Below are 25,865 nucleotides of genomic sequence, written 5' to 3' on the forward strand. Positions count from 1 at the left end.
TCAGAAGGATTTTTACGATTTTAAGGCAGTTAATTCAAGGTATAATTGGAAAGTTGATGCGCTAATTTAAAGTTTAGTAAGACTGTATTAAGTGTAAATGACTTGTGCATACCAGCAGACATTTTTTAGTGTAGTGGGGAAATTCTGCGATTTCTTTTTTAAAAACAACAAAAACTGGCCATTTTTTTTACATGGAGCTATACAGAGAAGACGGAAAAATTTTTCCGCTAGGAGGCGATGACAAATTCGTTTCTCTATTTTATGGGGAGCAGTTAGTTTCACGGTTTATACACATAAGATATAAACCCCTAACACAAACACCTAACACCTAACCCCTAACACTAACCCCTAACTTCTAACCCCTAACCTCTAACACCTAACCCCTAACACTAACCCCTAACACTAACCCATAACACTAACCCCTAACACTAACCCCTAACCCCTAACCCCCAACTCCTAACCCCAAACTCGTCAAACAAAAAAAACTTGAAAAAAAAACATAAAAAAAGTATTCCACTGTGCGGGACTCGAACCCGGTAAAAATAAAACAAAGAGAGTTTACGACCGCACGCAAACCGCTACACCACAGATTCGACGACAATAAGGAGAACGAAAGAGCGTATATAACCGACCTAATGTGGGAAATATGTTCTTACTAGTGTTTTATGTATTTAGAAAGGTATTTTTATTATTTAATTAATTTGTTTTACACTTATTAACACTTTGTAGTGCTGTTTTGTTCGTTTTTCCGTATTTTTTAATTTAAATAATTACCGCTTCTAGCGGAAAAAATTTTCCGTCTTCTTTGTATAGTCCCATGTATTTTTTTTAATCTTATTAAAAAAACATCTTCTTGATTAGCGGACTTGTAAATATATATTGATTTGTTTTATTCATTTTTCACTATGACGCCAAAAAAGATTCCACACTAGCTACTACCGATTTTTTTATTACAAATTTTGATTTATAGTCTTTGGGGTGAGCAATAAGTATGACAGATAAATCTGATGTTGATTTGCTGTCTGGGATCACTGAGAAACCTCCAGATAACTTCCTGGATTCTGAGGAAAACAATGGGAAGAATGAAGATGGAGGAGCAGTGGTGCTGGAAGAGCAATCTCGAGATGAGGATCAAAAAGAGGAAATTCCCGAAACTCCTCAGGAGCTAGAGAAGCAGGAAGACATGGAAGGGTGTGAAAATGATGTTGGTAAAGAGATGCCTGAAGAAGAGGAAACAAGTCAACTGATAGAAGAAGATGATGTGAAGGGGGAGATTGGCACAAACCCTGATGATAATGAACAAGCTGAAATAGTAACTGAAGGTATGAGTTAATTATAAAACTTTACTACTATGACTTTTAAATAAAACTAAATTAATTTGATGATTACTAATTAAGCAACTCAAATTTCAACTGAAGGTATGAGGGGATTATAATTTTTTTACTATGCCACTTAAAAAAAACAAGTTTTTGGTGATTACCGATGAAGTAAGTCAAATTTAGTTTTTTTTGTTATAGAAACACCTACCACAAAGGAAGATTCGGAGCCAATTGAAATGGAGGAACCTGTGGAACAATCTACAGATCTTCCCATGGAACAATCTGTAGAACCGTCAACAGCGCCAACTACAGACCTTGGTACCGAGCCATGCATGGAACATTCTCAAGTCTATGCAAGCAGTGGCGTGGACGGGGATTTAGACACAGATGCTGAAGAAACACAACCAAAAAAGTAAACTATTTGTCAAGTGCCATTTGTTTAAAATATAGCAGTTTTTTAATTTTTGCATTGTAGTATTCAGTTAACATTGAGATCAAATTGTTAAAAGAATGCAACTCTTTCTGTCTCGACTGCATTTTAAAAAGTTTGATGTTGGCTGTATTTTGCTGACAATACTTTGTTTTATTTGAAATAATTTGTCACTCTCTGCAGAACGCATAAAGTTAAAGTCAAACAGAAATCTCCATCACCAGCTAAACAGGTAAGCATGTTGAACATATTAAAACATGGCAGGTTTGAGAGGTTTCTACTAAGCATCTAACAGTTACAGTTATAAGTTAAGTTGTTTTGGTATAACACTTTAAGGCACCCCACCTAGAATTTAGGGCGTAGTTGGTCAATTATAATTACTTAGTTACCCAGTTATATGTGTGGTGCATTGTAATTGCTGTACAGTAGGTTGGTATAGATGGGACACCTTTTCATTCTATTTTCTCATCGCATTTGATAGTATCCTCACAACTCCCATAGACTGCTGCTAATTGTGTAAAACATATTTAGGATATTTGGATATTATGATCTAAAGGTGTCCTGCTTTACCCCACCCTACTATATATATAAATATTATATCTAAATAATGTTTTTGGCGAAATTCTTCTGATACAGACTCCTCCCCCCACAAGCATCCGACGAAGTGCGAGATCAAACAAAGGCATCGGGAAGGAGATATTCGATCCTTCTCACATCCCTAAATCTTCTTCTTACAAACGATCTTCCGCAGGTAGCATCAGCAATCTTTTGTTCAATTTTTTTCAGATGTGAGATTGAAAATTTATTTCATAATTCTCATGTATATAATATAGCGTTTCTATGACGTAAATTGGCTTTACATGTTAAGTATTGAAACTTACACAATGTAACTTAGTACTCTTCAAAGCTCAAGAAAATCCATTCTTACTTATTCTACTAAATGTGCGTTGTCTACTATGTTATGTTTCATGATGTTTTGTGTTATTTAAGTTATCATCTTATTTAAGCCCTCTCTAGTCCTGTTTATTTAAATAGGCTATAGTAGCTTTGGGTAAAATACTAAAATTGTCCATTTTTTTCATTCTGTTATTTATTCCAATTTGATAAACAAAGAACAAATACAGAAATTATAAAACCGCATCCTTACGACTCTCAAAGAGCGTTATTAAATGTTAATAAATCGAAATCAGGAAATATGAGATACTATGGGTTAAGACCATCATAGTATTTATCTTACCCCACATATATTATTATAACTTGTATTTTGGTCCACCTGGCAAACATTTTGGATAATCTACATTTTTAAATTCCTATACCTAAATGTTATCACAATTTTTGATTAAGTCTTATATCCTAGGTCGATCTGAGCGCTCTCCGAGCAGTGAGCGATCATGTTCTCCAGTTTCCTCCACTAGTTCTGTGCAAAGTAGGAAGAAGATTGTACATGGGGAATCACCTAGGAGAAACTCCCCACGAACCAGAGATATGTGAGAACACATTGCTTCTTAGTTTTCATTCATAAGTTTTTATTGTTTACATTGTAGTAGGAGGCAGTATGTAGCATATTGGTAAATGCTTCAACCATAATGTACTAAAACCGATTTAATGACATTGTTATAATGTGTAAGAATTTTTTAGAGTTACATATGATACCTAATTTGGGCTTTAAATTTTAGCAAATTTTGTTTTGTATGCATTTTAATATTTTGTAAAAGAATCTTTTTTACTTTAGTATTCATAATTGTTTTTTAGAAAATCAAAAGTTGGTTTGGAGCTTGAACCACCAACTATCAAATCTCCTCAAAAAGAGAAAGAGAAAAAATCGATTTTACCCCAAATAATAAAGAAACCAGTGAAGAAGTTTGTAAAACTAACAATATCAGTATTTTTCAGTATATATATATATAAATAACACGTTAATATTTTTTCTTCAGAAATAAGTAAACCTTTAAGAACGTTGTTTTTGAGCATGTAGTGCAAAGATACCTAAGACTAATTAATTTCTCATATTTTCACTACCTTAATTCATGCACATTTAACAATCAATGTAATAAAGTGTCCACTACATTCATAAGCACCAAAAATGCAGGAAGACAAAAATAAACGTGGTTACCCCTGCACCCCAAGTTTGGCACTTACGCGGCATAAACAGCTTAAACATTTAAAATTCTGATAAAAACCAGGATGGAGAGATACACTTAGCACTTATGTTTAAGGTTATGCAGTATTATACTCACCATTTTTTGCGAACAAGCGAATTTATATAAACAACAATATCGCTGCTAAACCGACCATGTTATCAGCGTGTACATCATATTTGATCCATTGTTTCTTCCAGAGAGCCAGAGTTTGAGGAAGAAGATGATCTTCCTCTAAACACATTGAAGGAGGATGCAGATGATTCAGATGAAGTAGAAATATCAGATGACGATAGCGATAGTGATGATAGTTACAATAATCCTGATAGACTATGGTGTATATGTAGAAAGCCACACAACAACAGGTATGCATTTTTTAAATGTCATTTTAAGTTTTAAGTATAAGTTTATTTGTATTAACTTTTTGTCATTTTTTTTATAAAAATTTAAGTTTTTACACAGGTTTTTTTACAAGATTTATGTGATATAACCTTTTCATTGATAGTCCTTTCAAATGCAAGCGATATTTACTAGTTTTATTAGTTTCGTAATTTTGTATTTTAGGAGTAACCAATGTAAACTATTTTTTAAAGTCTTAATATGTATAAATATGGCTTTACTAAAAAAAAGATGTAATAAAAAAAAAACAAATAAAAAAACACTACAATAACACTATGTTACATGAAAACTTCCATCTGCTTTAGATTCATGATATCATGTGATGTTTGTGAGGATTGGTTTCATGGAGATTGTGTTGGGATCACCTTACAAAGAGGAAAGAAGATGGAAGAAAAACAAGAGGAATATATTTGTCCCAACTGTATTAAGGTAATTAAGATGTTTCACATGGTTTAAGTTCTGTAGATGGTGTACAAACTGTGTTGGGTATTAGGTATAAGCTAGCTCAGAGATACGTACACGGTGAATTTGTAATTTTTGATACCACGTACACGGTGAATTTGTACACTGTGAATTTGTAATTTTTGATACCACGTACACAGTGAATTTGTAATTTCTGACAGAAATTTCAATGTTTCGTGTTATGAGAAATAATTTTTGATACCACGTACACGGTGAATTTGTACACTGTGAATTTGTAATTTTTGATACCACGTACACAGTGAATTTGTAATTTTTGACAGAAATTTCAATGTTTCGTGTTATGAGAATTAAGCATGACATAGATAAAGTATTGATAGCCTTATTGGACATTAATAACATGAAAACAGAACTTTTTTACACCTTCAGTACACATGGACCTTTTAAACCGGACTTTTTAATAGTTTGGTGTCTTTATAAGGTATTTGTTAGCTAGTGTTGGGGTAAAGGGTAAAGTTTAACTTTAAAGTTTAAAGGGAAAAGAAGTTATCGTTATTGTATGTATAGGATTGTTTTTTTTATGAACTTATGAAGTTTGTATCTGATTATAAGGTAAAAGAAGATGTCACTCTGTTGTTATAAGTTTTGTATATAACTTTTCAATTAAATTTTTTATTTTTTCAAATGTAAGTGTTTTTTTCAAGAAATCAAAAAAGGGAGCAAAAGATAGAAGAAAGTCAAAAGAAGAAGTTAAGCCTGAGGTAAGTCTTGTATAAAAACAACCAATAATTAAAACATCATAGGATAAATAAAATTTTCCTGACTAAATCTGCAACAGCTTTGTTGAATTTTAGAAGAAATTTTTGTATAAACTTATTTAAAAACCACCTTTGTTGGTCTTTTTGAATTAAAGCCAAATATATGAACTGTTGCTGCATGGCAAAATTTCTGAAACTACTTTTTAGCAAAGGCAAACATATAGATAAAATCTTTAACATTGTTATTTCAAGGTGGTTTCAACGAAGAAGCGTTCTGCCTCTTTGGATGAAAAATTAAGTTTAAAGAACTTTGCCTTGAAAGGACAAATTCAGAGCAGTTCAAACAAAAATCCAGGTTTGTACTTGATAAGGATATAGTAATATATAATAGGATGGTGGAAGATGGGACACCTTCGCCGCATAATATCCGAATATCCTGATGTGTTTTAAACAGTTAACAACGGTCTATGGGAGTCTTGAACATGCAGTTTTATAATTCTTTGAAAGTTCCTTGTTTACTACCACATTGGACGAGAAAATAGAGTTAAAATGTGTCCCAACTTCCCCCACCCTACTATATATAAAACGATGTAATGTAACTGTGACATGCTTATTGCTTTATTGTATTAGGCAGTTTTCTCCTGTAAAGTACTGAAATAATAAAAGAATGTTTCATGTTCTGTTATTAACTGAACTTATCCTGTATCAAAAGGCTTTAGTTTCGGGGAATTGCTCAGGAAATTTGTAATTGTATTTCTTTGTTTTCCCATGGCCTTTCCATATGTTGTTGCAGAACTTAGAAGAAGTTTTAGTTGTGTTGAACACTCTTAGTATTTGCTGCGTAAAGAAAGAATAATATCTGTTTAATCAGTTGTTGTTTTTCGTTAGGTGGTGTTAATCTATTTTTTATGTAAAAAGTATTGGCTAGTTCAGTGGTTCTAACTTTATGGCGTTTACTGATTGTAAAAGTAGAATGTTATTTTACTGCACAAAAAAAAACTAGAATTGAAAATGTTTGTATTTTCTACATGTCATTTTCCAAGAAATTTACAATAACTTGGCTACTATTACCCTTTTTGCATGGTCACTTTTATGCGCGTAAGTACTCGCATATTTACTCGCAAAAACAAATGTAAAAACGCGCATAACGTCATAAGCGTTTGCGAGTAAATATGCGAGTACTTACGCGCATAAAAGTGACCATGCAAAAAGGGTATATGTGATTAGGGGTGTTTTTTAAAACCTTAATTATATTATTAAAATGCGCTCCTATCTGTACACTGATAATCAAACATGTTTGCAGTAAGTTTTGTAAATTATTTCGTTTTTTTTACATAATGTAAGATATATATATATATATATATATTATTTTTTATTTGTGAATTAGAAATACTATACGCATGTTAATGCATCTTTAGAAAATTCTTAACCTACATTAATGTATATAAAATCTGTGCGTTTGGTTTAGACGGAGCCCCAGTGAAGAAAAAACTCAAAATATTTGATGAAAGTCAAATTAAAAAGGTGAGCAATTAAATACAATTTTGTTTTTTAAAATATTTAATTAGTTATGTGACATTTTTTATTTAAGATGTAGGTCAATTCTCTACCATGTTCATCAGTAACATTGTGGTGTTTATATTTTTGTTGCTTACCATATTTGTAAAATATGTAAATTAAATGTCATCCATAAGGTTAAATACATGTATTGTTTTAGCTTCTCCAAAAATTTTATATAGGTATATATATATTAAATTTAGCTTCTTCCAAAATTTTATTTATACAAAATTAAAATCCTAAATAATTTTGAAATTTCCCAAAATAACCTGGTGAAAAAATTTCACCTCCTGGCATGGGAAAAACCCTGCTATGCTGTTAGGTAATTTCCTTTTTATTGCAGTAGCTATCTATACTATTAAATCACTAGCCTAGACTTAAATAAGTGCAAATTTGCAATTGAGAAACTGGTAATATCAAGTTACAGTGTATGATAGTATGACACAGTGGTATTCTACCCACAGAGTAATGCAGCATCAAAGAAACACAGTAGTAGCAACCCAGCAATGACTGCAACCACTACAAATAAATCGGACAAAGGTGGAAGGAAATGTATTGTCAGTTCGTGTGGTAACGATGCACTGAAAGGTTCAGTATACTGTAGCAACCAATGCATTTTACGCCATGCGAAAGAATCGCTTAAGTCAATGGCAAAGGTATGACTTTTAGTGTCTTTTTTTATGTCTTTCTTTTAATTAGTTTTTTTTTTAATATTTTTTTACTAGAAATATAAGTTTGTATATGTTTTATATTTTATGCCAGTAATGTAATGCTTTGTGATTATTTTTTTATGAGTTATACTAGTAATGTAATTGTAAGCTAGTTATATAATGTTTTTATAATGCTGGTATCATGTTTTTAAATTAAAATTCAATTAACAAGCCCTTTATATTAGTTCTATGGTATTTTGCTTATTACTTAGTTGAGTAAATGGGTTTATAAGAATAGTTGTGCAAGCAATGTTTTATTGGTTTATGTTAAATAACTGAAATGTCACTTACCAGTGGTACAGCCAAAAAATAAGGGGTGGGTTTTTATCAAAAAATTTTCATTTTTTTAAAAATATTTTGTTAATTAATGTTTTTTTTTGGTTAAAAGTGGGGGGGGGGGGGTCGCGACACCCTAAACCCCCACTGGCTGCGCCACTGTCACTTACTGTTCTTGTTTACTGCCCTATATGCTGAAATAGATTTTTATTTATATTTCAATCTACATTTATATTCTCAGGAAAAGGAACTGGCATTGCAGAAATCGAAATCCATAAGGGTTTTGAGCAAGGAGGGAACAAATATAACGTAAGTTAAAAGTTAAATCATAACTGTGAATCTATTAAAAGTAGTGTAACGAAATAACATACACCATTAAAATAATCTAGTCTATAACTGTAAACATGGTTGAATCAATGTATAGTTGGGTGAAGGGTGGTGGAAAGAAGAGCTTTGTTGGGTAAAGTTAGCTCATTGGTGTTTTTTCTTTGATAAAATAATGGCAGTATAGGTAGGTATATTATTTAAATACAATAGTGTGGGGGAAGATGGGACACCTTTTAACTCGATTTTCTCGGCCCATTTAGTAGTAAACAAAGAACATTCAAATAATTATGAAACTATATCCTCATGACCCTGATAGACCAATGTTAGTTCTTTAAAACCTGATCAGGCTATTTGGATATTATGTGTTAAAGGTGTCCCATCTTCCCCCACCCTACTATATAAAATATTTATTTTTTTATATATATATTTGCATTTTAGAAAGTGTTAGTTATTTCTGTTTACAATATTATGCAGATCAAAGGAGCATAAAGATCGCGTGACAGTGATCTGCAGGAAAACTATGAAAGTACTTCGTGGACCCCACGCACCACTGCGCAGAGATCTTGCCAAGTTTTTAAAAGCTCACCCTTCTTATGAGGTTAGTGAAGTGTTGGTACAGGCGCCAAATTTTTAAAATTGAAAGTTATTTTGGCCAGCTTGGCCGCGATTTTACTATTATTAACCTAAAACATAGGCAACCACAGCGTTTAAATAGCCTGGACTTTTAATTTGTTTTTTTTGGTAGTTTGATTTGGTAATTTGATTAGCTTTATCTATTTTGGTATCCGTACTTAGAATAGAATGCATATTATTATTTTTTTTTTTTAGTCAGTCAGTTTTAGTTAATTTTCAAGAATAGCTAGTCTGTTGTGCAGAAAGTATATATATACTAAATACGTTTTTCTATGTCACAAAATTTAGGTGTAGTTTGGATTCATAATTGTAAATGGTGTATGGGTGCATGTACAGAAAATTTATATCTAAGTAGTTTTGGTTATATGAAAAAGATGTTTGTACGACTAAGGTACGTTTCAGTTGCTTTTTTCTTTGCCTACATTGCTTAAACCTTCTAGATTTACTTGGATTTACAAGGTAAACTGGTCCAATTGCATTTGACAGAATTTTACATTGAAATAAACAGTGCATATACATTAAAACACATGCAACAACCGTTTCTACAAAGACTACAATCATATACATCTATGCTTAAACACATGGCACTTGATAAAAAACTGAAAATAGATACACTGGTTCACTGTTCCTGTTTTTGACAGTATGTGTTATGAAACATATTTGTCTCATTTTATCATCCAAGCAGTGAGCATATATCTCAGTTGAATAGCAGAGCAACCGCATCTAAACACATGACCAGTGTTATCAATACGAACTTGACATGGTGTAGACCCGGCATAAAATTGAACCCCAAGTTTCTGACTTGCACGAACAGCTTGCAACGCAAGAGTATTGTTTGACAAACGAAGACACTGTAACCTTGCAAACACCCTTCTGTGGACAGATAAGAATATGGTTATTTCTGAAGGAATGAATGGAATGTATCTAAGCTTTGTTGTGGTGGTGTCTTCCTTGACATTTTTATAATATTATATGGAAAAGGCCATACCAGGGATTTGGGATTTAAACCAGAGTTTTTCTACAAAAATTTAAAAATACTAAAAGAAGATAATTTCGTTAAAAGTGGTCGCACAAGATGACTGATTTGAACTAAACTAATATTTAAAAAGTTGAGCTTTCAGTATTGTACTGTAGTATTTGATTTTAGGCACTGCAATCATATGTTCTGAAAACATAGTCTTATGTTCCAAGCAGTGGCGCAGCCAGGGGGGTTACGGGGGTCGTGACCCCCCCCCCTTTTTTTAACCAAAAAAATTTTAAAAAAAGATTAAAACCCCCCTCTTATTTTTTTCTGGCTGCGCCACTGGTTCCAAGGATCAAATTAAAAAGAAGTTTACTTGTTGAGTGTCACATGAATATTCCTTATTTCTTCATCTTCATCTGAACCATCATGAAAGTCACTCGCCCAATCACCGACATCGAAATGCCTCCCGTGATCAGCAAAATATGTTTTATTTACGGCAAACTGATTTTCTTGAAGGTCAAGATACCTCATGTTTATGTTGCTATAGATGGTGGCTGGTTGCCATGCCAACAGTGAGTTGCTTTTTAGGTCCAATGCAACCAAACGACCGTTTCTTATAAAAGTATTTTCTGCGATGGCAGTAAGACTGTTGTATGCAAGGGATAAAACCTTTAAAAGAAAAGTTATTTTACTAAAGGTTTATGTAAAATAGCAGTAGCAACAATGTAGAAATAGAAAAGTTGAATATGGGGAAAAAGATGCTTTTGACTGTTCCTAATATACCAGGCTCTGAGTTTGGTAGAAAGTGGTTTATTTAATTTTGGTACACTCAAACATGCAGTGGCAAGAATTTAAGGATACAAAAAGTTAAACATGGAAAAAATACTGTTGACAGATCATTTACCTGTAAGTTTGGTAGATTACTAAATGTTTGATGGTGAATTGATGTTAGTTGATTTTTGCTCAAGTCTAAAGTATGCAAGTTCAACAGAGTGGAAAACGATGCAGGAGCAATCTGTTATGAATATTTCCTATTATTATCATGTAATATTGTAACTCTTTTGATTTAGGACTTAGGCAAAAGTAATGGACTAACTTTTGCCCAAATTCTAGATTACCTGACTTAACTCACTGTAGGACCTTGCCCATACAGAACAGTATACTTAATAGTAACATATATAGACAAGTTAAGACAACCAAAAAAATCCTTTTTGTTTTTGCCTCACCTCTCCTATATGGTTAAACGAAATGTTTAAAATAGCTAACTCCGTTTTGTTGCTTAGATCATTTTCTTCTATTCTTTGTATTCTGTTCAATGAAAGGTCGAGATGTTCAAGTTGTTTACATCTGCTCATGTCAATCTCAGATATGCTTTCCAACCTGTTAAATATTGTGTAACGGTATAGGACATTTGAGATCTTAGTTTTGAATGTAAAAATGCTATTTCTTGGTAGTAAAGTGTGTGAAACAAATTTCAGTCGTATATTTTGCACTTTTAATATTTGGAACTTTGCAAGCTATCACCCAAAAAATCTTTTGCTTGCTATCACACAACAAATGGTTTTTGTTCAAGCCCGAAATATTGTATGCTAGAAATTTTGTTATGTTTGTTACACTGGAAGATTACTTGTTATCAGTGAGGAGGAGGTCAATTAATCCCGGGTTGTTCCGGAGGTTGAGAGGACGGTTTTTCCCGATAAATCGGATCAAATTCCCACAAAGATCAAGTTGTTGAAGCTTTCTGTTCATTCATATTTGTAAATTATTTTCGGTTATTTTCTACATCGCTGGGTGGGGCTGTACTTTGGGACATAAGATTTGGGCCCGATTTGGCACTTTTCCGACGCTCAAGGTCGTACAACTCATTATTGACCACTAGATTAGAGTACTATCTTGCTCAAGGACACGTATGGCAGCATTGCAATCAGTAGCAAACATCAAACTCAGTAACTTTCGGTTATGATGTAGACGTCTAACTACTGAGCCATGACGCCAGATTGAAAAATATGTTACTTAGTTGAAATTAAACAACAGCAGTGTACTACTGTGGAAGTAGTTTACAATATTATAACGCCATGGTTTGAAATCTTGCCTATTTTGCATTTTAGTCATTAATGCAGAAATTTTAATGGACACAGCCCCGATGCGCTGTATGGTTTTTATGTGATTTTATTTTTTTATTTTTTTTAAAAATCCTTATTAGAATTAAAAGTTAATGAAACAACCTGTTATGAACAAATGCATCTTTATGGATAAAGAATATTTTGTTTCCGTGTAATCCCAGTTGTTCAAGTTTACCAAGAAAAGCGAATGTTCTGCTGTAAACCCGTTCGATGTGGTTTTCTCCCAGATGTAACTCCATCAACTGGTTCTTCCTATGAGCCAATCTACTTGATAACTTTACAATCTTGTTTCTCCTGTAATTCAAGTTCAAAAAAAATATAAAAAATTACAGTAAATACAGACAAGAAAAAAAGTTGTGCAGATTATTCCAGAATAAGTGCTATACATAACAAAACTATGATCTGTACAATTCCTACCTGAGACTGACAAAACGTAGTTTTCGATTTCTTACAAATGCCCCTCTTAACGCACCTTGGAACCCCCGACCCCCACCAAGCATATTATCATCAGCGAGGAACAAAATAAGTTTCCTGTTTCGTGACAAACTTCCTTCCAGTGTTCGTACTTTGTTGTTGGAGATGTCCAAAGATTTCTTTCAAGATTACATTTACCGTTTGGCTATATCTTATAAAGCTTTTTTAGGAAATTCGTTTGTGTTCAAACGTTCAACGTTGTATATGGTATATCTTATTTTGGTTTCGGCACACTACCTTAGTTTGTGAAAATTACTTGAAAATTAACAATAGTCGAAATAAATTTATCATCGTATGTTTATAAGATTCATAAAATGTTTTTTACCAATAGGTTTAAATAGGAATTTGTTGTACGGGTAAGTTTTAAAATTCAGTAACTTCATTATAATTTGGGAAAGTTACATTAAAGTTAATGTCAATCTGAGTTTTCTTTATGGAATTCCCATATATCTTTAAGAAATAAGAAAATAAACGTTGTTTTACCAGAACATTAAATCTTTGCATTATATAAGGTCGTAGTTCTGTCATATTGTTGTGTTTGACCGATATCATCTCTGCATTGCAAGATATTAATTCCAATCGTAACCAGCCAGGCATGTTGTCACATATCACTGACTGCGATTTGTAGTTGCAGTTTCTGTAAAAAGATTAAATGCTTTCCTGAGTTTTTCGAGATTTTTAAACCTAAATTTTATTTGATATTCTATAGGCTTTCTTCTGTAAAATTTTTAAATTATTAATAATCAAAACATTTTTATACAATTTAAATTGTAGTAAATATTCTTTAGACAAATGTTATGCTTTGATTTTTGTCTATATCAGTCAATCACTGGTATATTGTCTTAGCTGGTATAAAACCTGTTAAACCATTTTTATACATTTTATTTGTTTGCAAATTTGTTTATCACCTTGGTTCTTGATCAACCTGATCAAAAAGGGGTTGTGCTCGTGCAACTCCTCTGTGGATGTTGTGTTGACTGCTTGCATGATAACTGTGTTTGTAACCTGACACAACACTGAGCAAAATGCAATACAACAATCTCATTATTTGAAAATCTATTTAAAAAACTATTTTTTGTTAATTCTTTCCAAGTACACTGACTGAAACTACTGTGCTTATTTTGACACCAAAATAAGTCGCAGCTTCTGTTCATTCACTGTAAAATTACGGTCTCATATTACAAACTTGTGCCTGATTCCACTCCTATACCTTTAGCTTCAGTATTTATTAGTCATTTTCCAAAAACGCTCACTAAAAACTATAATTCTGCTATTTATCATCATTTAAATTACACACTTAAGCCAAGTGTCGTTTTAACACTTATCACTCAAAACTTACAACTTTCACCATACCACCCATGTAGATCCACCACAAAACTCACCACACACAGCCGGCACCGACCGAAAAACACCTTAAGCCTGCCAATCATGAACCAACAAACAAGACGATTGCTTCAACCGACTTTTACCGCCATGTCGAGCAGAATAGGAAGAGAAACAGATACGGAATGGATCCAGACTACGCACCAGACCCCAAGAAGGTAATTATCTCAGCTATGTAAAGCGGGCATGATAATGTTTACCTAATACTTCAACTAGGCATATTACTCATGTATCGTTTTCCAATAAATACACAGCTGCCGTTGGAAGCAAGCCAAAAAATATAAATAATCTTATTTAGATAGATCAAAAACCTTACATATTATTAATATGATATTGTTATATGACAATAGATTTAATGAATAGTAGGGTTGGGGATTCCAGAACACTTTTAGCACATATTATCCAAACATTCTGATTGTGTTTCGAACAATTAACAACAGTTCATGGGAGTCGCGATAATACGGTTTTATATTTCTTTAACTGTTCTTTGTTTACTACCAAATGGGACGAAAAAAGGGAATAAAAGGTGTCTCATCTTTCCCACCTTAATTTATATTATATTTCTTGTTTTCTTTGGACAGACCCTATTTTATGCTTTTAAACAATATTTTTTTTTTTAAGCTTCAAGAATCTAGTGTGGATTTCTTTGAAAAGAAATCAAAGCCAGTCATCACACCAGGTGCTTCCACCAGTAAAGTGCACAACTCATTAAATAAAATGAAAGAGAGGAAGACCAGCACAGATGGAATGAGAAAATCAATCGGTAATGAAGTGTTGAGATTTGAAAATGATTTTGTTAAGCATTATTAATTATCTTTTACCTAATGGTCTGAAAAAAATGTTGGAAGGATTTTTTTGATGTATGTATGCTAGCAATCACTGGCGTAAAGTTACGGGGTTGCAGGGTTGCCTGGCAACCCTTTGATTTTCTCAATACTAATAATGCGTAAGGAATTACGTTCCACCAAACGAAGACGCCATTATTACTGCGAACAAACTTCGTTTACGTTCGTTAAAATATGTCAATACCGATGCGTCATTCACGACACAAATGCGTTCAGCTGGTATTTAAACTCCTGTTTGCTAAATAATTCACGTGTGAATCGCTATTGTGACGTCAGTAATCAACGTGTGAATCGCTATTATGTCGTAATCAATTGCCAGGTTCAAACAACCGCTATTATGATGCAATGAATCCACGTGTGAATCCCTACTATTTCGTAATAAATATGCTGCTTGCCTGAGTAAAACATTGCATATAAAATAAAGCAGTGTTGGAAACGATTTAGGCAGTTTATTTCAGCGATATTTCGTTCTGGAAACCTAGTATTTCCGACGGACGGGTCTTCGTTTGTAAGATAACCACACACACGTGCGGGCTTGACGAAAGGCGCATGCGACATAGCTACTGTGACGTCACTCGCCAGGCAATCGGATTCGACCGTTTCTCATTACACGGACTCGCCGAACGCGCGTAATTTTAATTTGTCTCATCCCTACGTAATTCTGAATACGTTTACGTTTGTATGAGCTTTTACAAAGCACATATTTAAAGGGCATCCCTACGTAATTCTGAATACGTTTACGTTTGAATGAGCTTTTACAAAGCACATATTTAAAGGGTTGCAAACCGAAAACAAAGGTTTGCAAACCGTTTTTTTTTTCGCGCCTACCGGCGCGAGGACTTCCTTTTTTTCTGGTTTTTGCAACCCTAACGTTTAGTAAAACTTTACGCCTATGCTAGCAATGAATCATTTGTAACATGTTATACACATAATATGTCTCCTTATAAGATATAGGTGTTTTTTTTAAGATTCCCATAGTTAGGGTAAGGCTGTCTGGTCTATAAATCACTGGTTAGCTTATAGGAAATGGGCAGCTCCAACACATTCCCTTTTTGTGAAGTATTGCTGTAATTTTTTATCAGTCACATTTCTGTACTAGTCAAACTTTAGGATTTGTTTCTGGGTTTGTAAAAATAATTCTGACTGTTTTTTTTTTTGCATTTGATGGTGCAGCTATTATTAGGTTTGCATTGCTATGTAATTTGCTTTTTCGTTTGCAATCAATAAATCTAAGTTTTTAATTATTTTATTAAAATTCTTTTTAGCTCAAAAAAAAATAATAAAATAAAAATTCTAAGTTATAATTATTTCATTAAAAATCCATTATTTACAGATGAGAAAGAGAGAAAAAAATCCCTGGACGGTTTATCAAAAAAAATCCATGACCGACCAAACCCTAAGTTGGAGAGGACAAACAGCAGGGGAGAAAAACCCACTGTTAGGGTTGAGCGATCTTCCAGCAAAGAATCAAAATCATCTAACTCGGATATTAGGCATAATGTCAAGAAATCAATTCTGGTAAAAAGTTTGTTGCTTGTTTTGTGAGAGTTATTATATTAGCACTTTTATCATTTCATAAAAAAAGTGCTTATTTAATTGATTTTTATGTCAGTTATCTTTAAATAGCATTTATTTTTAAATTGTAGCCCAAAATGTGAGGTTCCAGGCGTTTTAAATACATTCTGGAATGTAATATAGTTAAATTCTTCCATTTAAACTTAATTTTTCATGTGTGTGTTTAATTTTTCATGTGTATTGGTCTAGGCTAGCGCTAAAATACACATATCGCTATTTATAGCTACATAATTAAATAGCTATTATCATTTCACCTACATATTTTGTACAGACTTTAGTTTGCTATGTTTTCTTACTACTTTTTGTTCATTTAACTTAGTTTTGCCAAATTTGTGTTGTTTTTTAAAACTATTAAACAATTTAAAAAAATTTCATTTTCCAGGGTATCCTGAGCAAGCGCTCGGAGGAGTCCGAGGACCTCCGGATGCATCCATCCTCCATCACAAGACTCGTGGATAAAATTGAAGACTCCTTGCACAAGTTATTTGGCGAAACGAACGTCAAATATAAAAACCGATATCGGAGCATTATGTTTAACTTGAAAGTAAGTTTATGTTTATATATATATATATATATATATCTATATATATGTAACTTGCTTCATCCACTTGGGCCGGAAAATGACAGTCGTTATACACGGGTGTTCTGTTTCATACACTTCGTTCCAGCTTACAAGTTATCATGTTTGTTACTTTGTGGGATATTATTTTTGGATGATTTTTTTATTTTTATTCATCAGCAATTTAGTTTGTCTCACCACTCCAAGTTGTGTATATACAGTGTATTTACAGCTCAGAAGGTACACAGCGGAAATAGTACGTATACCGGTATACCAAATCCAATTACAACCAAATTACCAATGGTATATTGAGAAAACTAACACTTGTAAGGTTAACACAACTCACCAATTCACCCTTTCCAAATACAATCAAGAATTGGCTCAGTTTCAATTACTATAAAATAGACTGGCATTGTGAATAACCAAAGACTGGCATTGTGAATAACCAAAGACTGGCATTGTGAATAGCCAACATTGGTACAGCGCTAAATCACTGCAATTTAACTGGTTTAATAAAGCTTTAGAAATACTGTTCAGTACTGAACTTAAAATAGCTACACGCTGCAGTAAACAAAGGAGATGGAATAATGTTGGTTTCGTAACGCATGGTGATTTTGGGATAAACCAGAGCATAGATATGATATAACACAATGGAGGGAATTAATAACCGTAACATTCGTGTGTGTTCGAACGCTTGGTTAAATGATTGTCATGTGTGAAATATGTATAAATATTAACTTTCTAAAAAGTTTTTTTATTTTTTTTAAATGTTTTTTTTTACATTTAGCCATTGTTAAAAAATTGTTCCCCTTTTTTTTTTTTTGGCACAGTATTACTGTTTATTGAAGTTAAGATCACTGGCTTGCCTTGCTGGAGGACCTAACTAAGCCATATACAATAGAAAATTAATACAAAAACAAACTTTTATTGTTATTTCTTACTACTCACAAGACACATGCTAAACAGTAAGAAAAAATTATTTAATTTAAAAAAAATTTAACAGTAAAAAAGGTTTTCGGAAAAGAATTATTTTTTTTTTAATTAAAATTTACAATTTCTTTCCTTAAAGGATGAACGTAACCACGGATTATGGAGAAAGGTTATAATTGGTGACGTCACCACTTCCGAACTCGTACAAATGACAGCCGAGCAGATGGCATCTAAGAAACTTGCCGAGTGGAGACAAAATGAACTCACCCAAGAACTTGACATTATAGAGGTTTTTTTTTTTTCAGCCTTAGCTTATAGTATAGTTTTAGGTATTTATTTTTATTTAATTATTACTTACCAAATTCAAGGATTACTTATTTAAAAATCAAATTATTTAAGAATTATTTTAAGTCTTACTTGCCAAAAAAAAGAATTATTTATGTATTTCTTAACAAAAAAAGCAATTTATTTAAGTGTTATTTACCAGAAACAAAAAAAATCATTTCAGTAATATTTAAGCATTGGTTACCAAATTTTTGTCTTTTTTACTTAGTATCTCTTTTTGTAATTTTTATAAATTTTTATAAAAAATTTTAGAAACAAGAAAAAGAATTGCAGAATTTTCGGCCGGTTTCAAAAATTACTCACAAAGGTGAGATTGAGATTCAGGAAGATCTTTCTGATCTCACAGAGACAATACATCCCGGGAAGAACGGATCAACCGCTCCCACTGTAAGTGTAATGTTTGTTGTGTATGGAAATAACACATACTGTGTTTGGTTCTTTGAAAAGATTCGCCAACGTTTTGTTGAATATTAAAACATGATTTACTTATGTTTTGGAATAGCACATTTTTAGGTGGCTGTTAAGGTTATATTATTTTTATTTGAATTTCATGCATATAAAATGAACACAGTATTGGATGAGCATAGAAACCAAATAAAATTAGTTTTTTCTTTTGTGGAGGTTGCTCAGTTTTTTTAGCAAAAAAATAAAATTAAAAAAATTACAATTTATAAACAAAATTCCTTTGTGGATCCAAAAAATGAATTCATTTTTATTTTTGTGGAGGTTGCTCCTGTGAGGAAGAAGAGGATCTCACTCTCGGAGGATGAGAATACTGACTCCTCCACCTCCCAATCTGTGGACACAACATCTCAACATAATGATCATCTGTTTGATCTCAACTGTAAAATATGCACGGGTATGTAATATGTTGTGTTTCTTTCATTTATATCCTAAGTTTCCAGGTTACATATTATAATCATGTAAAACTTTTTATCATAATAGAAAAATACTTTTTAAATTTTTGGTTTGTTTAAGCATATTTGTGGATTAGTCTATTCCCGTTTAATTCTTATGCTAATTTTTGCTAATTTTTACAACTTTGGGCTTACATTTACAGCTGGAAAATAATATCTTCTATTTTAAATGTCTGATAGCAAATAATTTCAGTACTTGTGATTTGAACCACAGTTGGCCTAATTATGACCTATATCTAACATTGCTAATTTTTCCTTATTTTTTGCACCTAGTTCAAACATTAACTACACATTAACTTACATTATTTAATGAGCCGTACACCGGTCTAACCCTTTTCCCCCATAAAAATACCACCTTCAAATCCAGGCAAACTAAAAGAAGAAAGCCTTGGACCATCAGAGCAGCATCAAGTGAAGACAAAAGTCCGACATTCAACATCCATCATTCTTAGTTCGGAGGCGCAAAAAGTGACGCCTTCCTCCAAAGAGCCGACCACACCAACCTCCCATCTTTTTACTCCTGATAAAGTGAAAGAGTAAGTCAGCACTTTTTTTTGATTGAAATTTCTAAATTTTATATGTTATGTGCAATGTGGAAATTAAAATGTTTTGTGAACTATTCTTATTTTTCGTACAGGAAAAGCAAGTCGAAAGTGAAACGATCAGATAGTGCAGTAAAGTCTCACGATTCAACTCTCTCTCCTGCCACCATCTTATCCAGCATCGCATCGGAGAAAGTGAAGAAGAAACCCAAGCTCCCATCTCCTCCTCCTCTTTCGGATGTTGCCATCCACATGGATCAGGATGCGGAGAAATCTGCTCCGGATGCAAAAGGAGCAAAACAGGGGACTGGTGAAGAAAAGCAATCTTCAGATGTACATGTGACCACCATCACAGCAATAAGTGAAAACACGAAGGTTTCGGATCCAAGGAAATCCAACAAACAGATAAAAGAAGAAACACCAGCTTCTGTTGGCGTTGTATGGTCAGGCTACATCAGTATGTTGGAACTTTCTACATTTAAAGCAAATGTTTACCCGGTAAGTGTAGTTTATCACTCAAACATTATTGTATTTACTTGCACTCTTATAAATTTCGCATGAAATTTTATATGTAAATTTCATTTACTTATTTATATGCAGATGCAGGTAATACTATAAATTAGTAGCACTCTCTTTTTTATAATCAATTTTTATAAAGTTAATATTCTTAAAAAAGCTTTTACAAACAGGTAGATAGGCACCCACATTTAAAGTGTTTCCAACTACTTTTTATTAAAAAAATTATAATACTATAGTAGGATGGAGGAAAATAGGGCACCAATTCATTCTATTGTCTCCCATTTGGTAGGAAACAAACATTTAAAGAATTTTAAAACCGTATCCTTGGGACTCCCATAAACGGTTGTTAATTGTTTAAAACCTGATCAGAATATTTTGATATTTTTCCCCCACCCTACTATAACTAAGCTTGTTATTCCAGGTTGGGGGTCAATGTGATGAACTAGAAAGCCATCTTCCGATAAGGTTAGTGTTAGGGGGTCGAATCCACCCTAAGGTAGTTTGGGAATATTTGCGTAAAGTACAAACTCTACAAACCAAACAACTTTCAATTATTCGCTTCCATGCGGCAACTGATGATGATCGGATTGGTTACATAGCGATGCTTTCCTACTTTAGCAGCAGGAAAAGGTAAATTAACTTTAATTAATCGTTAATGTTTTCAAAATTCTGTTCTATATGGGTGAGATCCTGGTCAGAGGGATTTAGACTACATTTTTTATGGTATAAGCATGACCTAGTAGTAAGCCATGAAGACATTTATATTAGATTACAAGCATATATGAACAGGTAATACTTTTGATGAGCCAAGAATTATTATTTATATAGAAACGTACTAATAAAGTTAAGGAACTGCATCATCCTGCAGGAGTTTTAGTTGAAAAAAAGGGTAATGTTTTACTAAAATAAATTCTATGTATTTTTTACACCTCAAACATGATAACAACAACTACACTTTTCCCCCTAACAAATTCAAGTTTGTTCGATGCTGTTTAAAAACCACTGGTTTAGATTGTTGTCTTTATCTATAATAAATTGTTCACACTTTTTTGTAGATTTGGAGTGGTGAGTAACCAGGATAGGAAACTTGTGAAGGATATGTATTTAGTTCCGTTACTTGAATCGCAACCTATACCTGATGAGTTGAAGAAGACGGGTTGCCAACTGAGTTTTCCTCCAAACCGACCTTCCATGTTGATAGGAATCGCTGTTAGACACATCAACAAACAACCGTATGTGATTTTATTACAAGTTTGTAAATGTTAACAAGGAAAAGTAAAATTAAGTTTTAGTAAAAATTAAAAAAAAGTTTTTTGCTTGCAAAATGCTGTAATCTGTTCACTTCAATGTTTCAGCAACGTTTCAATAGTAAGAGCAATTTTCAAGCATTGCGTTTAATACATTATAACTGATAAAAATAGTACAGTAGTTGTATCAAAATAAAAAAAACTTAACATTAGGCTTACTTTGTCCTAATCACCCTATAAGAGTTTTAGATATTTCTGCAAAAAATATACACTGTCATATGCACTTTATGTTTTTGTATACTTTTTCTAACCGGATTAAACATTGTTTACATATTTTTTATTGTCTACAGAGAGTCAGAACATGTTGTAACAGCTGCCCAGTTAAAACCCAGTGTCAAAAATGAAGTTGAAATAAAGGTGCAAGAAAACAAACCAGTTATACCCGGTATGTACCTGTTATGTTATAAGGCAATGATAATATGGTGTATTAAAACATGAAGCAACATGTAACTGGCTTTACACTGTCACATATTGTTGCGTATGTGTCTTTGTGCAAGAAACTAAACGGTAATTACTCCAACCCAGTGGTAACTAAGTGGTTGTTTAAATTGTCAGCCATACCCACAAAACCAATTCTCAACGAAGTCAGTTACCTAGTAGCTCATAAGCTGAAACAGAACAGTGTTATAACTACCATAGTTTTCCCGCCATATTAGAATAAAGCAAGTTAAATTTATTTATTTCAATTATCCACATCTTACACACATTTTACTCACAATAAAATGTTAAAATTCATTTCTTCTTGTGAATGTTTTCTTCCAGAACCCAAACAACCTCTACTCCTCACTGAGGAGGAACTTGGATCACAGGAGAAGAAAACATCCTCCGGATCGCTGTTTGAGAGGAACAAGTCCCTTGCTCCTTCACTCAAGTTCTTCATGAGAAAAGCATCAGAAGATGAAGAAAGCATCAAGGTGGAAGATGACAAATAGAGATTTTTTTATTATTTTAACTTGAAATAAAAAATTGGAAAGAAAAAATTGGCACTCATTTTTTGCTTGAAATAAACATTCGTCACATTTTTGTATTTACGATAAAAAAATTGGCACTAATTATATGATACGTTTCATTTATTTTGTTCAGTTAGTAATAATTTTTTTTTCCACAGGAAAAACCTGAAGATGAAGAACCATATTCACCAAGTGCTGCTATTGCTGGTAAGTTACAAATATTCAAATCCCAGATTACAAAGCATTTGCAATCTTTTATATATGTAATGTATAAGTAAACTTGTGCTAACAAATTTGTGCTAATGTAGCATTATCCAATTTTCTTGGCCTTTTTAATGTTGAAAGAATAAAAAAAAGTTGTGGTCTGAATTAAGCAAATATCACCTTAGTTATTTCAATTAATAAAGATTAAAAAGTGTGATTGCGGTGTACTTGACCATGTTTTGTAATACTCGACAAAATTTAATAAACTTTGACAAATTTAGAAATGACTCACCTTTAATTAAAAATTACTGTTACGGCCCTTTAATCAAATGTCTACCATGTAAGTTTTTTTTGTTAGTAAAGATTAAAATAAGTGTGATAATAAATATAATGTACAAATACAAATGTTAACAGCTGAGGAACAAGCTGCAGATGATGAAGATGAAGATGGGGATGAAGCGTATGATCCCGAGAAGATGTATGAAGAGCAAGAGGTAGATTTGTAATTTTTAAATTAGAAGTTGCAACTATCTATATTCTCATATAACTTTTTTAAATTATTTTTCTTATTATTTTCCTTATTTTTATTTATTTTTTGTTTTTATCAGGAATATGATCCGGAAACAGCATTTGCTCCTGTGTCTCCTGCTGCGGAGGATGCTCCTTATGATCCTGAGGAAGATGAAGAAATCCTCCAGAAGAAAGAAGCCGAGTCAAGGGAGATGAATGAACTCGTTGAGAAACAGGTTTCTGAGTCAATTCATGTATTTACATATTAACACTTTTCTACAATAAACAAATCAACTGCACTGATTCAATATTGGTCACTAACCTAAGTTATTATGTTCAGGCTTTCTTAGAAAGGATGCAGAAGGAGTTGGAAGAGAAAAAGGCAAAATTAGCGGAGGTTGAACACTCCCTACAACAATCAACAGTAAGTCGTTGGATTGACTTCCAACTTTAACAACTTATTACTAAACTTTATTTCTTACAGGTTTCAGAACCTGAGGCACCTCGTGTGGATCCACGACTTGCACGTCGCATGCAACCTCGTGAAGTTACAACTCCGCCACCTGTCACCCAACCATCCCCGGTAATCCAACCTCCAGTCATCCCACCTCAACCTCCTCCAGCTCAACATTCATCTCTCCCTGAGATCTCAACCTCCAAAGATCCTCTGCAGACGATCTTATCGGTGCTCAACATGGGAGGAGGAGCATCCTCCCAATCCTCCATCCTCTCAATGCTCACCAAACCAAAAGAATCCTCCCCTCCTCCTCTTCCCGACTCCACCACAAAGTCCGATGCAGAGGAGGCAACAGGGATCATCTCTGCTTCTCCTGAACCTGCTGCTGCTAAAGAAACTGAGAAGACTGGTCTTGTATCGTAAGTATTTTATCATGACTTAATCTGTTTGTAACTTGTAATAAATTCTGTGAATCTAACCCTGATCTGGTGTTCATAGAGTTGAACGATTTTTGTGTAAAGAATTACAGTAAGGATCTGTTGCTATATCCTATATGAATTATGTAACAGACAGAAATCAAGTCCAGAAAATTGTATAATATAAAAGTTATATATCTCGCCTAAATGGCATCATCAGTCTTTCTGTTTGTAGCCGTCACAATTGACTATGTCGTATTTTCCCATCAGTTACAACTCATCTCCTGAAAGCCAACCTGCTGATACTGAAATAATCAAAACTAAATCTGATGAACCAAAAAACAAATCTGATTCAAAGAACAGCAAGTCACGGGATGATGAGAGGTAGGTGCTAAACTTATCATGAGAGAAAATGTGTTGGCTAATGTGTTAGCCATGTATTTATATGTTCCATGGTTCAGCGACAAGGCACTTGCATCATAACCAAATGATATTGGGTTTTAAAGCTTGACTCTGATAGCATAACTTGCGTGGTCATGATATTTAAGGTCATTGTTTAACCCAGTGTTCACAAATGGGTTGTTCAAATTGTCAGCTATGCAGATAAACCATCACGCGGGTTAAAACAAAAACAACTTTTATACTATGTAACTAATAAGCGGACATGAAGTGTTTGAAAAAATCACCCGTGTTAAAACTGTCGGTCCTGAGAATGAAGAAATGTCATCAGTTCATTTCTCTGGTTTGACCCTTTTTTTGTCTGTTACGTTTTCGTAGCAGCAGATTCTTAATTTTTTTTTTTCTAACCAGACGACGTCGTTCGTCATCTGCTTCATCTGACGATTCACGAAACAGAAGAAGAAGCAGTCATCGTGATGATCGGAGACAGAAACGTCATCGTCGATCACGGTCACGATCACCAAACCGTCACTCACGACGTCATTCACCATCACGTCATCAACGACGTCACGGGGATCACTCACGTTCATGGAGCCGAGACAGAAGGCGCTGAAACTTTCAATTGCAGAAATTATTGCTTTTACATCACGTTTTTGATGGCGTATACAAAATTTGTATTACAAATCTGGTCATTTTATCCGGATTTCACTGCCCGTTCGTTTGTTTTTATATTTTTGTTTTAAGGTTTTTTGTATTTTACTCAGCCCCAACGTTGTGGTCAAAAATGAAGAATATTAACGTGGCTAAGTATTAGCTCACTTCGTGTCAGCAAATAACTTGTTAATCGTGAAAAACTTTAATAGCCACTGAAATCTACTTGGCGTAATAAACCGTTGCCATCTTTCGTGTGCATCTGTTGAAGTATCTGCCGTGGGTGGTGCAAAATTTTACGTAGGAGGCTTCTAGGAACTGAAACTTAAATATTAAAGAATAATTTTGAACGGCAAACATTAAATTTATTTCGTGGTTTTTTTTATAAGGTTTTGAACTTGAGGTATTTTAATTGAGTTACTTAATGTAGTGCGGATCAACAGAGTGCTTATTCTCACACCACAAAAACAGTCGTCACGCGAAGTTACATGTGCACCTGTATATTATAAATTGTGTCCTCTTCCCATAAACCCGATTTTTTTGTTTTTGACTTTTGTTTAAATTTTGCCTGGCAACACTATTGCATGACGTCACATTCACAAATTCGTCAGAAAGACAGTTATGATTTCTGTTATTGGGAATTTCACCGAAACGTTAGTTTTAATTAAATAATATGATCAGTAAAGTAGGAAAATTATATGAAATATGTGTGAAAATAATACGATTAGCTTTAGGAAAGTTTGTTCAGTTGAAAATTGAGGTATAAAACCAAGGTGCAGCCGTGCAGGTGCTAGTGAAAAATCGTCCCACGTCATTGACATACGCCTC

At 33.3% G+C, this 25,865-nt stretch overlaps 2 protein-coding genes across 2 annotated transcripts; one reads left to right on the forward strand and one right to left on the reverse strand.

Moving 5' to 3' along the window:
- Positions 1 to 943: 943 nt before the first annotated feature.
- On the forward strand, positions 944 to 25,290 carry LOC149740453 (death-inducer obliterator 1-like). Its single transcript, XM_089873077.1, has 34 exons — positions 944 to 1,322; positions 1,518 to 1,731; positions 1,933 to 1,981; positions 2,386 to 2,500; positions 3,107 to 3,236; positions 3,502 to 3,609; positions 4,088 to 4,252; positions 4,592 to 4,715; positions 5,411 to 5,467; positions 5,717 to 5,819; positions 6,933 to 6,988; positions 7,486 to 7,677; positions 8,249 to 8,316; positions 8,809 to 8,932; positions 13,893 to 14,069; positions 14,533 to 14,674; positions 16,090 to 16,274; positions 16,714 to 16,875; positions 17,960 to 18,109; positions 18,418 to 18,552; positions 18,892 to 19,024; positions 19,450 to 19,618; positions 19,720 to 20,122; positions 20,565 to 20,773; positions 21,199 to 21,375; positions 21,741 to 21,835; positions 22,213 to 22,364; positions 22,559 to 22,607; positions 23,019 to 23,098; positions 23,213 to 23,350; positions 23,455 to 23,538; positions 23,599 to 23,990; positions 24,258 to 24,371; positions 24,798 to 25,290. Exons 1-34 carry the CDS (start codon positions 992 to 994, stop codon positions 24,997 to 24,999), a joined length of 5,184 nt encoding a protein of 1,727 aa, XP_089729203.1. The 5' UTR covers positions 944 to 991; the 3' UTR covers positions 25,000 to 25,290.
- LOC149740454 (uncharacterized) lies at positions 9,200 to 13,577 on the reverse strand. Its single transcript, XM_089873084.1, has 9 exons — positions 13,437 to 13,577; positions 13,012 to 13,165; positions 12,472 to 12,647; positions 12,157 to 12,348; positions 11,559 to 11,672; positions 11,158 to 11,311; positions 10,836 to 10,946; positions 10,305 to 10,600; positions 9,200 to 9,840 (listed from the first exon to the last, which is right to left on the reverse strand). Exons 1-9 carry the CDS (start codon positions 13,571 to 13,573, stop codon positions 9,633 to 9,635), a joined length of 1,542 nt encoding a protein of 513 aa, XP_089729210.1. The 5' UTR covers positions 13,574 to 13,577; the 3' UTR covers positions 9,200 to 9,632.
- Positions 25,291 to 25,865: the final 575 nt, after the last annotated feature.

The sequence above is a fragment of the Ciona robusta genome, chromosome 2 (genome assembly GCF_009617815.1).
Source record: "Ciona robusta chromosome 2, ASM961781v2".
NCBI classification, from domain to species: domain Eukaryota; kingdom Metazoa; phylum Chordata; class Ascidiacea; order Phlebobranchia; family Cionidae; genus Ciona; species Ciona robusta.